Source organism: Alligator sinensis, unplaced genomic scaffold (assembly GCF_000455745.1).
Source record: "Alligator sinensis unplaced genomic scaffold, ASM45574v1 scaffold32_2, whole genome shotgun sequence".
Taxonomy (NCBI): domain Eukaryota; kingdom Metazoa; phylum Chordata; order Crocodylia; family Alligatoridae; genus Alligator; species Alligator sinensis.
In genome coordinates this window covers 90,571-106,557 of record NW_005842670.1, presented here as the reverse complement: position 1 = coordinate 106,557, position 15,987 = coordinate 90,571, and the positions used below count along the sequence as shown (strand labels likewise).

Sequence of the window (15,987 nt, the reverse complement as noted above, 5' to 3'; positions counted from 1 at the left end):
GGGGGGGGCTAAGGTGAATCTTGGGGTGACTGTAGCCCCCCAGGACCTCCTCTAGCTCTGCCCCTGAGGCTTAGTAAGGGGCTCAGGGCCAGTTAAACACTCCCTTGACAGGTAGATTAACTTCTGCAGTCAGCCTAAGCGTCTTCAGTAATGAGATCCACAGAGGGATGAATAGGAGGGGACGGATTCTCCTGTAATGTATGGAGTAGTTTCAGCAGCCTTGCATTGTGGCCTTGTTTCCCAAACACCATGTATATGGCTGCACAAGGGGCACTTTTAGAATTGGGCTCCATAGCACACAGGTGGTGTCCAGCTCCTGCTTGGTCTCCCCAGTTCTGCTTTCCCTCCTTACACTAGCTTTGCTTTCAAAAAGAGCTCCTCGTTCTCCAGATAAAGGTTGCCTTGTTACTGTTATCTTAAATGTGGATGATGCAGAGGGTGAGGAGATGACCTATGCACCAGACTGAATATTACCCTATCAGCATACACAGCACTATAGGAAGCCACATGTGGACATTTGAATTGTGTGGAACTCTGAAAAGCCACACTGTAGTACAGAAAATGGCCAAATATGGTTTAGTCAGTAGGAACTTGTTGCCCGTTGTAGGGTTTGTTTGCAAAGTATTATATTCAGTGACTGTTTCTTTGTGTCCTAGCTGCTGGGATGGAAGGAGCTGCCTCCAGAAAACCCTTTATTATCAGCCTACGTAAAATTATTTGGACAAGAGTTGGCCTTTACTAACATCAATAAGAATCTCCTGGAGCAGGCTGCAAAGGTATCAGCAAACCCTAGTTTTGTCTGAAATATGTAAAGAGATTGTCTACTTTTTCCTAACCTGTGTTGTATCTGTTCCGTTCTAGACTCTTAGGGAACCAACAGATAGGCAAGCAGTGGTGAAGAAAATAATTCAACAAATCCGAAATGGCATTGCAGGCCAATGGACTCAGCCAGTGTTCTCAGGAGAAATTCGACACATTATTCCTACTAGTGTCGGTCTACCTTTGGAATATGCCTTATATAGTACTGCCCTGGCACGTGCTGCAGTAAATGGTGAGCTTTGCTTTATAAGAGTTGCTATATGGGATCAGAGCAAGGGGAAAGGTATATAAGTAGAGACTGAGCAGGCATGAACAGGATTTATTGCCTGTTTAGCAAGACAGATATTGAAGATTGTCCCACTGTCAGATGCAGTTATCAGTGGTATTAAAGGATTGAGAAATAGACATAGTTCCATTTTAGGGCAGGCCATGTTTGAATGTGGCCTGGGGAAAATGGCTGTTAATGACTATAAAATTATGCAAGGGAGTTTTAAATTAGACACTGTTACTTAACTATCTCCTATGCTGCCACAATGAATTTCACCAGGTGTGGTTACACAGTAGCTGAGAAGATGTTTCCTTTTGTTATGAACTTGGTTGGTGTTCTCATCATTGAATGACTGGTCTGTCTTGTTCTGGATGATGAAAAAGTGTAAAAGAACCAGATATTTGGGTAACACTAAATTTAAATGTTTAGGATGAGTCTGTCCTCACCACCAACCCCATTATGCTTTTCTTCTTGGGGCTAAATAATATTAATTTTCTTAATAAATAATATTGTTTCTTTCTAAATAATCTTAATAATCTAAATTCACGGTAGATAAATCCTTGGGCTTATCCATTTTACACTGGTTACATACAGTTCTAAGTCTAGTGACTTTGAGGGAGCTGCTTCTGAGGCTAGAATCAGAACCTATCTTCTAGCAGTGTGCATCAGCTTATGATTATCAACCTGCCACATACTTACAATTTTACATGGTTTCTACACATTGAAGTGATTTAGCAATCACCAACTTTCTCACTGCTTCCTTGCCAGATCATGGATAAAGATATTAATTAAGCTAAGTCCTAGGACATATATCCCTCTGGTTGCCAACTATTAATTCCTGTATGAGGAGTAGCTGTTCATAAGAAGTTTTAATGTCTTTTTAAATAGCCAGTTTTTCATTCAGAGCATGTCTTTACCATGGTTTTATTTTTATTAATAATCTGTCATAAGAACTTTTGTCTGTTCTCAGATCTCTCATTTATTTATCTTTTAATATTTCCTGTCTTTCATAGTCAATGTAAAGATGTCCCCTGGTGATTTTAGGCCTTCACAGTGGACTGAATCTAGCGTGCAAATCCGTGCTGATATCACCCCCAGGTAAGGAAGCTGTTTAGCTTTTTATGGCTTTGAGCTCTGTGGAGGCCTTTGTGAAAAAGAAATGCTATTTCTTAAAGATATGTGCTACCTGCTTGCTTATATATGGCTACTTCACTCTGTTTCAGTTTATATGCTCAAGCAGTGGCAGTGATGGGAACCAATACAGAGTATTTCCAATCGGCTATTGAAATTCAGGCCAAATTGCAAGCAAGAGCTCCAGTGAAATTTGATGCCACGTTGGACATGAAAGAGAAAAATTTTAAGTTTGAAACAACTCCATGCCGTGAGGAGACTGAGATAATAACTGGCAGGTACGGTTATATTTCCTTAAAATTATTTCTATAGCATTGTGGAACCTTCTAAAATACTAAGCAATACAATTGTCTCTCATGATTTTGGATACGTGTAACTCAGAGTTATATTGCAGCTCTTTATGAACATCCACCTTAAACATCCAGTTATGCAATATAACACATTTAGGGGGAAGGAGGGGTTGTAACATGGCATAACATTTACAAAAAATAAAGAGTGTCGAAACCATTTAGAAGCTTGATTCCTATTTGGATACTCAGAAGCCTCTCAGGTTTTATCTATGGTCTTTACTCCAACCTACAGTAACACAAATAATTGATGTTTGAATAGGAATTGAATGATTTTCTTCTTTGACTTAAAAATACATTTCTATTTAGTTGTCTGTTGTTCTGGTGTTCAAAACTGCACAATTCTATTTTACGGATCAGTACAGGCACATGGTCTAGTTAATCCAAAAGATCTTTTATGCCATTTTCAAACATTATCTCATGAATATTCCGACAGACATGAAGCTTTTGCTGTATCAAGAAATATAGGAGAACCAGGTGCAGAAAAGAAGATACCAGTTCTTCCTGAAAATGCTGTAAAAAATATCTTGGAGGAGCCGTTCAAATCATCAGAAAGAACTTCAAAAGAAGCCTCCTGGACGGTAACTAATTCTTTTTTAGATATCTATATCTATAGATATAGATATTTACATACAGTAAATGTGGCTATATTTGTGCTGCTTGCCTGTGAAAATTCTTCTTGTGTACTGATATGCATGTGTTCAATGCAGCAGAGAGGTGTATCTGATATCCCATCTAAGAAATATTTCTATGGTTCTGAAGAGGATCTTCACCACAGTACAGGAAGAAGAACACGTGCACAAGCCATTTGCATCAAGATGTCTCGTTTTGGTTGCCAGCTCTGCTTTTACAGAAAAACACGAGATGCCACTTTCATGAAAAATACATATCTGTACAAATTTATTGGAGTACATAATGGCCAACTTGTTATGAAACCAGGTACTGTATAGAACGCATAATTTTCTCTCTCTCCTTCTTGGTACAGCTGAGGCATTATATCCCCTAATGCACGTGTCTGGTGTCTAGTCCGTACAGATGCTGCCATTGACAGAATCCAGCTAGAGATTCAGGCAGGATCCAGAGCAGCTTCCAAAGTAATCCAGTTGGTAACACCAGAGTCTGAGGAGGAGGAGGAGGAGGAGGACTTATCTCCGGATGATGAGATTCAAGCTAAGCTGAAGAAGATCCTAGGAATTGAAAGTGTGTTCAGGGTAATTGATTTTCACTCAGAAGCAGTGGTTTTAAAATATGTTACAGAAAATTAGCATGGATAATCAAGGACAGGTTTAGTTAGGTCCATATGGTTTCAAATGAGAAATCAGTAAGCAGTTATCCAGGGCCTGAGTGGAATGTAAGTGGTGCACAGCGCTGGTCCTGGCCTGCTGCAGAGACATGAATTGTAGCTGAAAGAAACAGGCATGGTTTTTCTGTCCCTCTGCATGTTGTTTGGTATTCGCACAATAAAGTTGCATTTCCCTGAAACAAAAGGACAATAGAGTAGCTTGGAATCCAATGAGAATTTACCAAGTAAGACATAGAAAGGGTTTCTTGTGAAGTACCCCCTCATTAGCATCATTCTTGAAACTCTCCTTTCAGGTTGGAAATAGAACTCACCGCCATAAGAAGCAGAAGAAACAAAAGATCCAGACCACAGACCTCCAGGCAGAAACCAGCGCTAAGCACAGATCTCTTTCATCCTCTTCCCCCTCCTCTGCCACTTCTTCTTCCTCTTCTGCTGCTGGTGAGAAGATCAAAAATAAAGAGGAGGGTGGCACAGCCTGGCAATCAAAGAACAAAGATGCAAAAAGAAGAAAAAGCAGTAGTGCCACCAGCAGCCAAGACAGCAGTGATAGCAGCAGCAGCAGCAGCAGTGGTGTGACAGGGTCACCTGGCAGCAGGCATCTATCAAGACAAGGTACTAAGAGTCCAAACAGTAAGAGCAGCAGCAGCAGCAAAGATAGCAGCAGCAGTAGCAGCAGCAGCAAAGATAGCAGCAGCAGCAGTAGCAGCAGCAGCAGCAGCAGCAAAGATACCCAAACAGAACTGCCACAGAGCCTGTCATTTTATAAAGGAATTGACAGCAAGAAGTAAAGATGTTGGGTTGTGTTGGACATACGATGTTTCTCATGGTGTGTGATGGCTTATCTTGTGTTTTTATATCTGTATGTGTATTATGAAAAAAAAAAAGGAGTACTTAAAAAAATGTATCTTTGGAAGCTTTAGGGTTGAAAACCCCTTTGTCGCGAGCGGAGGAGGCGGCGCCGGCGGCAGCAGCAGCAGCAGCGACAGCAGCAGCAGCAGTGAGAGCAGGGATTCTAAAGTTCAGGTAATGAGCTCACGAGAGACAATAGAAGGGGTGGTGGTGGTGGTGGTGGTGATGAGTGTGACTTCCATTACTAATGTCAGGTGGCTTTGCATTGAAAATCAGAAAATTAGGAATTAATACAACAGAACACAGTGGTAAGATACTGCCTAATCTGCAGTAAGGGCCCATCTTCAATACGCAGCCACCACTTTAAAGTCCCTCCAGAGGTTCCACTACTTTGAACACTTGTTAAAGACCACCTGGGCAACCACATTTTGCTGGTTTACCAGTAATATCTAGTAGGCATGGAATTGCTGAAATTATGTTCCTGAAATATTTATTTCCACTGTTGTTTTTGAAGTATAAGGCTTTTAAAATGTCCTGCTTCTGACTTTCCTCCCTCCCCACAAAGGGGCTTCCAGAGATCTATCAGTATCGCTTCAAGTCGGCACGCTGGCAGAAGGTAAGTATTCTCTGCTTATGGATTTGGTGATGGGATTTGCCCCAGCACAGGCAGAGCAAAAACCCAATGGACTTTGTATAGAAATGACTGCCCTTTTCTTACAGTGTTTATAGAGCCTACATATATAACTGTATTCCACAAAAAGAAATAGAAGGATAAAGGGCCATATTCTCCCGTGCCTTGCATCTCATGAAGTCATTTCTGCCTGTGTAAAATGGGTGCAGAACTCTACTGGAGTGGAGGGCAAGGTGCAAGGCTACACTAATCTCATGTGAAGTATCTGCCATCAAAAGTTCACATAATGTGACAGGCCTGACAAAGGTGCCCTTGACAGCTGTTGACAATTTACACTAGCAATAGCTTTAACCTGATAAATAAAGCATGATAAACATCTAGAAAAAGATGTATCCTAGGGACCTCGTGTATCAAGACACACGCACGCGCGCACACACACAGACGCTAGCAGGAAGGTAACATGAGTTAATTAGAAATGGGTGTGTTATGAGATCAAGTTCCAAATTCCCAAAAAGAAATGTACATCAGGGCTATCTGACAGGTGGCCTGTGGCCCCTGAGGGGTTAATGTGCAGCCCCTCGGCTTCTGTGCGCCACTCCCCATTTCACGCCTCCTTCACTTTTGCTGCTGTTGCCAGAGTCCCATGGACTCCTGCTTCTGATGCATGGCCTCACCCCTGGGTGCACCCTATGGAGTTGAGGGATCCCATGGCTGGAGAGCTTGGAGGGACCTCGTGTGGTGTCTGAGCTGGTGTATTACATTGCAAGGCAGGGGGCCAGAGTGGCTGAGGGAGGGGCAGCATGATGCAGTCACCCATCCAGGAGTCCATGCAGTACAGTGGGGGAGTTCACATGGTGCAACACGTGACCCAGGGGTGTGTGTACCATCAGTGTGTAGCTGGGGGTACTGTGGCTTTCAGCCACTCAGAAGTTGGACAGCCCTGTATGAGGTCAGTGCTGCTCCCACATTAAGTGGAGACGTTGTTGTGTTGCAGTTGTTTTTGGTGTTTTAATTCTTTGCCATGATCACAGCCATTAAAGCAGAGGCACTATCTGAATCCGAATGCACTGTGTAAACGTCCTCAAAAAGAGAAAGCAAAAATAAATTTTATTTAGAACCTAAATCTGAAAAGCCTTGGCACGTGAATAACTTAGGCATGCAATAACACCATTAAAATCTACAAACATGAGATTTTTGGTTTGTTTAGGTGAGTAAAATCTACTTGGGCAATCAAGGATTGGCAGGCTATATACAAAAAAAATCACAAAAAACTGAAATATCTTGAAATAATTCAGCCACTCAGTCTTGGGATAAAAGTTTATTGACAATAAATACTTAATTAGAACCTCCTGGAAATCAATAGAAGATTGTTACAGAGGGTATTTTACAGGGTCATTTAGAAAAACTTTATTCAATTGCTCTGTTCGGGATGGTTTGTTTTCCTATTTGCAGTACCCGAAGAAGACCATTCCAGGTGGCAGCACTAGCAACAGCAGCTCTTCCAGTTCTTCTACAATGGAAGACACCTCCAAAGCAGCTTCCCAGGTCAGTCTCTTAGTCTTCTAGAAACACAGTGTATGGATACCTGAGACTGGCAGAGTTGTATGGATTTGCAATTATTGCACAGCTGGTATAATGGGAAAGGAAAAATAGAGTGAACGAGTTAGTATAATGACAGGGCCAGGGTGAAGATTTTTGTGCAAGAAACCTTCCTTCCCTTACATTGCACAGATGTCAAAGAGTCTCTTTTTACAGTCTAAGCCAGAGATTTGAAGCACCCTGCACTGGACTTGAGGAATTCTTCACTAAACTCAATGCTCCCATCCATAGCTTTTGGGAATTGAGTGGCACCCAGTTTCAAAAACTAATTTATAGATTACAGTGCTTGCTTCCTTTCAGAGGAGCCTGGCAGTAAGGATGGGGAATCATCCAGGCTGAGAGAAGTCTGAGACGGTGCTTATCTCATAGTTTATCTTCTTATCTCCCCATGTCTCTCATCTCCCATCAGAAGATCTGGCATCACCCTGGTTGAGAATCACTGGTCCAGGCCTTGGGACTATTTGTTCCTATATCCTTTGAGTAGCAAAAAGATGGATCATGATCTCTGTGCCTGGAGCAACATCAGAGAACTTGTGCATGCCTGAGGTGCAGCCTTCCAACTGTGGGCTCTTCCAGAGGTGTTGGAGGTGGACTGTGGCATAAATCCTTTAATCTAACATGTAATTTGCTAGAAGCCCCTCAGTTCCTTGTGCCTCATGTAATTTGAATGTATGCCTTATGGCTTTATAGTCATTTGCAGTAGATCATCTCAAAATAACCTGCACATTATTTACTAATGTTTTAAATAATGGCTTGGGGCTACTTAAATACAGCATTGATTATTACCGTTTATTAGGATTAATCTGCTGAGGTTAATATTGGTATTTGTTTTGTGGCAGCACCTAGGACCAGGATCTCATTGGACTAGGTGCTCATCAAACAAAAAACAAGAAAGTGGTCCCTGTACCCCAAAAGCTTGCAACAGCCTTCTAAAATAAGAAATGGAAAGACAGAGAGAAACACAGAAACAGCTGGGCTCCAAAGCCCAGTGCTGAATATTACCAATAGATAATATTTATAACATATACTCATTTAACATAGCCAGAGATCTTTCCCCCTGTCCATTTACAAGAAAACAAACTTATTCTAATTCTGTGTTCTAAATCCTACAGCCCTTACTCAATCCTCACTCTGTTAGAACTGCCATTGATAACAAATGGGGTTTTAGCAAAGAATGACCGGTTTTGCTCATTGCGCGCGCGCGTGTGTGTGTGTATGAATACAGTGTGTGTCTGTGTGTAGATGCATGTACCTATTCATGTTACATACACACGTGTACATGTGCACACACACAAATACATATACTTACATACATTTAAATCTTAAATGAAGTTAATGTTTCTATAATGATTTCTTAATAATAACGTGGCATATTTTTCTGCCCCCTTTTTTTTTTTTAGCTTAAATTCTTGGGAGACAAAACATCACCAGTACTGGCTGTTATTCTTCGTGCTGTCCAAAATGATAAAAAGCTGGCAGGCTTCCAGCTTGTGCTGTACTCAGATTGGTACTCCAGCAGACCCAGGATACAAGTATTTGTGTCAAACATCACAGAATCAGGCAGATGGAAACTCTGTGCTGATGCTTCAGTCATCAGTTCTCACAAAGCAGCAGTAAGTCTCAAAATGTTACACAGCTACATACATACCCAAACAATCTTCAGTGTGCCTAAAAAAAATGTTTGCTTTTCTCTTCCTCATAGGCTTATCTGAAATGGGGCAAGGATTGTCGGGACTACAAAATTTCTACAGAGATTGTAACTGGTCGGTTTGCTGATCACCCAGCTGTACAGATGAAACTGGAGTGGCCTAAAGTTCCTTCAAGAGTCAAGGCAATTGCACAATGGTAAGTTGCCAGTCATCTCCAGTATTATATTGTACAGCTTCTGCAGTGTTTAAGACCAGATTCTGTGCTCCATAGAGATATTGTTCAGTAAAGCAGGGGGCAAGGTTGGAACTTGTCAGGGATCCCATTTGGCATTACTGCTATTCCAGATGACTTTACACTGCCCTGGGCTCTGATGCAGGTTAGAGCAGCCTGTGGATGGTTCTCATTTACAGACTAGTTGTCAGCGTCCCCTAAAGGACCATGTGGTGGCTAACACTGACGTAACAGCATAGTATGGACATACCCTTTGCATCCCTGTCCCTATCTATATCTCTCCAACCCCGGTGTCTGCTAACCTGAGGCTGAGTGCATGTGTGGAAGGCATCTGAGCTGTGTTCATTAGCTGTGCTCTAATTAATAGGTCAGCTCTGCCAGAAGAATTGTCAGCTGCCTGCATCATGTGCTTCCTGCCATAGGGAATATCTGACTATCTGTAGTCTTTGTAGACCTTCCAACTGACCTGTGTTTTTTCCTTTTTAAGGTTTTACACATTCATCCCAGGAACTGCATATATGTTAGGTTTCTCAGAAAAAACAGACAAAAATCCTTCTCAACAGGCCAAGATGACTGTGGCTCTAACTTCTCCAAGGACTTGTGATGTTGTCATCAAATTGCCTGACGTAAATATAAAGTATAATCCTTGCAATCACGTAGCTCACCTGACAGAACGCTTGGCTAGATATTGACTCTTAAATTAGACCTAGGCCAACTCTGCAAAAAAAAAAAAAAAAAAAAAAAAAAAAAAAACTAGGCCAAACCCAAAAAAAAAAAAAAAAAAAAAAAAAAAAAAAGATTTGAAAAAATTAGTTGAGGAGTAGACCATTGAACTGATCTATGGTTATTTGTGACCCTTTTATTTGCTTTCCAAGAATATTCATAGAGTGACATTTTGTTCACAGAAAATAAATTTCTATGAATATTCATGCTAAATATATTTTGCATGTGTAATTGCTCCAAAAGTGTTTGGCCAGCCATCTTAGAAATTCCTTCTGATTTTGGAAGTAATCCATTCAGAAAGCAGAAATAATCTCTTATATCTTAGTTGAATAGTGACTGCATATCGTAAGCGCATAGTAAAAGCAGTAGTCACAGTGAGTAGCTAATGGGCGGTGGATAGGCTGAATTATTTTCACAGAAATTGTTTTGCAGCCTGTCTACAAATAATGTAGAGAGAAAGAGACTGAAATAACCAATAGCTTATTTACTGTCAATAACTCTCCCAACTCTGTTTTTAGTTCGTTTTCTTATTCCTTTTCAGATAATCATTTATGACAGAGCAGTCAGGCTCCCAGTGCCCCTCCCTCTCGGTCCAAGCATACCATCTTCAGAAGTGCAGTCTCCTTCCTGGAATGTGTTTGCTGCAGCACCATTTGCAATCCTTGAGACTCTTAAAGGTCAGCAGTTAATCAGTTTCTGAGGCGGGAGCTGCAACAATCTTGCTTGCTAATTCATGTTTTCTGAGATTTACATGGGATTATTTTTCTCTCATTAAGAAATAACTAAGCCTCCACAGCAATGTTAAATCCTTTCAAGTTGGAGGGAATCCACTGTATATTCTAAAGAAATCCCATAATTTAAAACTTTCCAAAGAACTACTCACATTAAAGTGCATGATGCTATTGTTTCAGATCCAGTAGATTGGCTGAAGTCAAGATAGACTTCCATGGAAATACAGGACCCAGCTTTGAATCTATTTTTGGAAAATCTGACCAGATAGCCTTTTAATTGCCAAAAATCTAATTTTTGCTAAGGTGCGAGGCTATATTTTTTTCATACCTATAATGGAGATAGTGGGTACTGAAAACTCAATATCCCTATAGAAAAATATGTATTGCCTCACTCATATTGCATTATGGATTTTAAAATAAGACATGGCATTAAAATAGATCTCCCTTATGGAAAGGAAAATATTCACTTGTTTTGGGACTTTTTTTTACCAGCTCATTGTTCAGTTTCTGACGACAACATCACAACTTTCAATGGAGTTGAATTTAACTACTCAATGCCTACAAACTGCTATCACATCTTGGCTCAGGATTGTAGCCCAGAACTGAAATTCCTGGTGATGATAAAGAACCCAGAAGAGTCTGACCTGAAAGAAATGAATATCAAGCTTGGTCATCAGTAAGTAATTCTTGGCCTGATGTTGATAATGTAAAGCTACTGTCTCATCCAGATGTAAGAGAGGCTTAGGTGGAAACATTACATAGATGAATCTGAAACCCAAGTTGCATGAGTGTTTCCCGTAATTACCTCACATTTATACTGAATAACATACATAGGAAAATCGAGTATAATATTAGCCTATATCAAAGTATGTATAATATAGGTATATATTATAAGTATCTGGGATGTGTTTATAATGATGAAATATTGAAGCATATGATAATGCAAACAATCAGTGCTGTTTAGTGAGAGACCATGTTTTGTATACAGAGTGTTCATGGACATGATCAGAATAGGATATAAATTAATTCTCTTTCTTTTAAAAGTGAAATGGACATGTATCCTGAAAGTGGGCTTATCAAACTCAGGGTCAATGGTGTTGAAACCCCGGTAGCAAACATCTCATATACAACTGACTCTGGTAGGTGATACCACGCACATTTTATTCCATTTTTAAATTGTGTTGGGAAACAGAGGAGAAGAGAAATACGTCAATAGAGGTATTTCCATTAGCTTAGCCATGACATTGCATGAAGTTAATTCTTTTATTTTCACACTTAGGACCAGTGAAGATTTCAGAATACATCTTTGCATAGCAGCATTTATAAACACAGGGCTTTAAATAGCTACAAAAATATATGGGAATTAGATTAACTATTAAAAGGCTTCATTATTTTTCCGAGAAATAAATAGTAACAAATGAATGAAGACAATATGACTATTAGGATTATTGAGTTAAGATGGTGTGTACTTTTAGTTCATACTGACTCCTACCTTCCATACATGCAAACACTAAGCTATTTTATAGTGTATTTTGTTTCTCTAACAGAAAAAAAAATAAAGATGAACAAAGCATTTTTACATCATTATAAAATTCTGGTATATTTTATAACTTCCTTCTTTGAAGAAAGTTCACTTGTATTTCTTTATTACAGGTGCTTCTGTAACAGTCAACAGTGAGGAGGAAGGAATATCACTTGTAGCCCCAGACTATGGCATTGATAAATTATATTTTGATGGACATGAATTCAAGGTATGTATCTCTCCTCTGTTAGTGATTTTATGTTTACAAAATACCGTGGAAAGTTTATAAAATTCCACAATTTGACAAATTAGAATCTGTACTGACCAATCGTATTACAAGATTATTGTAGCTAAATAAAGTCATTTATTGATGAAGTCACCAAGCTTGCCCTCAGAATACAGAAATCACACTTAGTCAAAATAAATGGGACGTTTGCATAGGTGTAAGTGTCTTAGTTAGCAAAGCTAACTTCAAAATCAAGATAAAAAACCTCTAGTTAGCATAGCATCCTGTTCTTAATATAATAGTTCTAATCTAATAATATTAAAATGCTTCACAGACATCAGTCAGTACCAGAAGTCTCACAGGTGGTAGCATAGTTACAAAGAGAAGTCAGAAACCTGAATACCAGAAAATTGGATCCTTGTTCTATATTTATCTATATGTGTGTGTGTGTGTGTGTGTGTGTGTGTGTGTGCAGAAGCACATTATATTTTATAAATTCTAATAGAAAAGCTGTCTAAATGGTCCTGTCTAGGAGTTGCTAATTTAACTATTATAAAAACATCCATCAGACAAAAAATTAAGCATTAATCAATAAACTAGACAGGGATTTTTCTAAAGGGGCATAGTGTACCAAACTATGTAAGATGCCTTGAAAATGATGGGAAAATTATTATTAAAGAAAATGAATACATATCATGGTCTTTAGAAATAAATATCATGACTTTACATTGCATTTCATTTCCCCCTGAATTTATATCAGGAAACCACTCTAACAAAGTTCTATTCTATTGACATTATCTCTTAAATATGAACTTGAATTAACATTTGTGTTCTTTTTAACAAAGGTTCAAATTGCTTTATGGATGGCTGGAAAAATATGCGGTATTTGTGGAAAATATGATGCAGAGAATGAAGAGGAATATCGGACACCAAGTGGATCCATAGCTAAAGATTCAGTGAGCTTTGCTCACTCCTGGATTCTGTCAGAAGACCGTTGTGCTGGCAGTATGTATCCAATAAATATATTGTGCTATTTACTAGAGTTGGTCAGAAAATTGAATTTCTATCTTGCAGGAAGTTCTGAGATTTTAAAAAAGAATGTGTCCCAAATTGTTACAAGAAACTGACATTTCAAAATAATTTTGAAGACTAAAGCTTCCATAATATTTTGATACAGAAACGTTAAATAGGCCTCACAGATGTGTTTTGTTTAGATAATTGAACCATATACAATATTGGCATCAATAATATCAATACCAATGCTATTCATATCAAGATCATTAAATTTAAAAAGTTACAAAAAATTAGAAGCTGAAACAAGAGAAAAATATCAGAACCAAAACAAATGAAGGCAGGCAAAATGAAAGAAGAAATAAAATGCCCTATTTCATTTTTTTCAAAACATTTCCACTGAATATTTTGTTGAAGTTGACAAATTCCCACAAGCTGTTTCAGTTTCAACAAATCTGTATCTTCTAGTGGAAATATCAGTATTTCATTAATGCTTTTCCAACCAATGTTAATCACAATTAGTAACAATTAAATGTTTTGGATCAATGAGATATATCTTCAGTCTCTGTCAAGGCATGATTTATACTAGCTTTATTAACTTTAAGCCCATAAGCAGTGTGACAAGCAACTTTTTTTATTTTAAGCACCTGAGTAAAGTGTTTTGGTGAATTATGGCCCTAGAAATTTAGTCCTGTCAGACTGATGTGCCAGCATAAGTAATGCACTCAGAGTGTGTGTGTGTGTGTGTGCGCGCGCGCGCACATAATGTGCTACATATACTGTAATCATATCATCCCATCATTGAAATGTAAGGAATAGGCAACTTTTATTTGCTTACTAACTTTCTCTTCCTTATGTTCTTATTTGCCTTTGTAATGAAGATTTGACACTCTAATTACCCACTATAAGACTTCTATTTAACATACACTTACGGAGAGTCAGGACTAGGTTGAGGTCCAATAACAGACTATTTTGATCACTGTAAATCAAACCTATCTGATTAAGCAACAGGGAGTGTATCTTTATACATAGATTCAAACATAAGCAGCCGCATTTAATTAGAATGACCAGGATATTTGTACCATTCTGTATTGATTATTGTATTTAGGCACAACCTGATTTTTTTTTCTACTGAAGACTGGGCTCTGTTGTCTGTTAAACTCAGGTTTTACACTAACTCAGTGAGCCAATTTATCCCTTTTAATGTTAATTAAGAATGATATCCAGTTGCATTTCTTCATATTCATCAAAGTAACTCAAAATTCCATCTGAAATCAGCTTCCTATATCCATATGCACATCAGATTTACTAAAGCAAAAGAAAGTAGTCAGTGATATTGATTTACATATGATTTAACTATAGTCTTAGGTGGGCCAGTTCATTTGGTATTTGTGAAATATCACTATCAAGTGGGAAGTTTGAAGAAATTTTGATTGTTTTACACAAGTATTTTTTCTTTTTTTGCAGCTTGTAAACTACAGCGTTCACTTGTGAAACTTGAAAAAACAATTAGACTTGAGGGAGAGGACTCAAAATGCTATTCAACTGAGCATGTGCTGCAATGTGTGAAAGGGTGCACACCAACTGAGACTACCCCAGTCACAGTTGGCTTCCATTGTGTCCCAGCTGGTAAGTCAACAAGAAACCTAAGGTATAGAAACTTTCCTAATATTCAGCACTGTAGATTGTGATTCAACTTGGTCTCAGACGTAAGCGTTGATTTCAGTAGGACTTCTTGTATGCTTGAAGTTACACAAGTGTGTCAGTACTTTAGCAAGCAGGGCCCTTAATTTCTAATACAGACTGTCTGAGACTTTCTTTAGTGGAAGACAAAATGCTGATTTGGTTTTATAAAATTCTTCATGGGAATTGCATTTAAAACACATAGCTAAGTGGGTATTCCATGTCATCTAGTTTTTATCAGTTTCTGTCTCTGGACCCAGTACTGCTTCCACTGAAATTATTAGTGTTTTGTCAGTGATGGAGCAGGTATAAACTGGCCTTCAAAATAGCAAGTGAGATTTCAGAAATATTGGGATGTACAGGGTAGTTTTCTTTTAGTTTTTAATTTGACATTGCTAAAAAAACTTAATTGATTTAAACTGAAGTATTGTAAGTGAAAATTATAAACATTGGGCATTTTTAATTGTTGATTGATTGGATTTGGGTTTCTTGTGATGCCTACTTTACCTTCCACTTAGAGGAAATGTGTATGACAACGAGAAGTCAGGTGCAGTGTATTAGTGAATACGGTCTGATGCATATAAAATGACTCTCTCTCTAATTCTGTTTATCATCCTTTTTACTTAATTTCAAGATTCAGTTTCCAACCTGCTTGAAGGACAGATGAAGCTTGACCAGAAGTCTGAGGATACAGAGGAGGTAGTTGAAGCCCATACCGCATGTTCATGCAGGGACCTTCACTGTTAGTTATAAGGCTACATTTCAGCATATGCAAAAGTTTGAGTGTTTATTTTTATTCTATGACGCCAGAAAATTCATCCTAGGCAAGCATAGAGTTGTTAATTTAAGTGTTTAAAGTCCTACTGAATCTTCTTAAAGAAAGCTGATCTAAAGAAATGTTCAACATTATCACTGTAAAACTGTTCTGAAAATTCATATCTGATTTCCTAATAAATTTTTGCATTCAAAAAGAAATGCTGGTTTCTTTATTTCACTGTATATAGACAAATTAAGAGTTCTGTTCTGCTTCTTGTTACACACTTCCACCATTCTGAGTAACTCTGCCCCTTACTGCAGTATACCAAGAGTCTCATTCTGCTGTCAGATAAGCATGAACCAAGAGCATCTTAACAGAAGTCAATGAGGTACATCAGTGTGAAACCAGAATGAGCGAGGGCAGAATTACATCCAACAACTCTTGTACCTTTCATGTGACATCCATGTCAGTTTTTTCATTGATTTCAACAGAAATAGGTTTTCACC

General features: G+C 38.6%; 1 protein-coding gene across 1 annotated transcript in view; it reads left to right on the top strand.

Moving 5' to 3' along the window:
• The window catches only part of LOC102371934 (vitellogenin-2-like), a 31,320-nt gene extending 15,654 nt beyond the window's left edge, over positions 1-15,666 (top strand). The window contains exons 17-37 of the mRNA XM_025215747.1: positions 657-776; positions 862-1,051; positions 2,101-2,185; positions 2,311-2,496; positions 3,002-3,146; positions 3,279-3,504; positions 3,592-3,776; positions 4,162-4,622; positions 4,789-4,891; positions 5,283-5,333; positions 6,801-6,893; positions 8,348-8,560; positions 8,650-8,792; positions 9,316-9,454; positions 10,093-10,228; positions 10,775-10,958; positions 11,327-11,421; positions 11,936-12,033; positions 12,876-13,035; positions 14,509-14,670; positions 15,359-15,666. Of these exons, the coding sequence (XP_025071532.1) occupies positions 657-776; positions 862-1,051; positions 2,101-2,185; positions 2,311-2,496; positions 3,002-3,146; positions 3,279-3,504; positions 3,592-3,776; positions 4,162-4,622; positions 4,789-4,891; positions 5,283-5,333; positions 6,801-6,893; positions 8,348-8,560; positions 8,650-8,792; positions 9,316-9,454; positions 10,093-10,228; positions 10,775-10,958; positions 11,327-11,421; positions 11,936-12,033; positions 12,876-13,035; positions 14,509-14,670; positions 15,359-15,471 (3,288 nt within the window). The 3' untranslated portion in view covers positions 15,472-15,666. The remainder of the gene's footprint in view (positions 1-656; positions 777-861; positions 1,052-2,100; positions 2,186-2,310; positions 2,497-3,001; positions 3,147-3,278; positions 3,505-3,591; positions 3,777-4,161; positions 4,623-4,788; positions 4,892-5,282; positions 5,334-6,800; positions 6,894-8,347; positions 8,561-8,649; positions 8,793-9,315; positions 9,455-10,092; positions 10,229-10,774; positions 10,959-11,326; positions 11,422-11,935; positions 12,034-12,875; positions 13,036-14,508; positions 14,671-15,358) is intronic.
• The last annotated feature ends 321 nt before the right edge of the window (positions 15,667-15,987 follow it).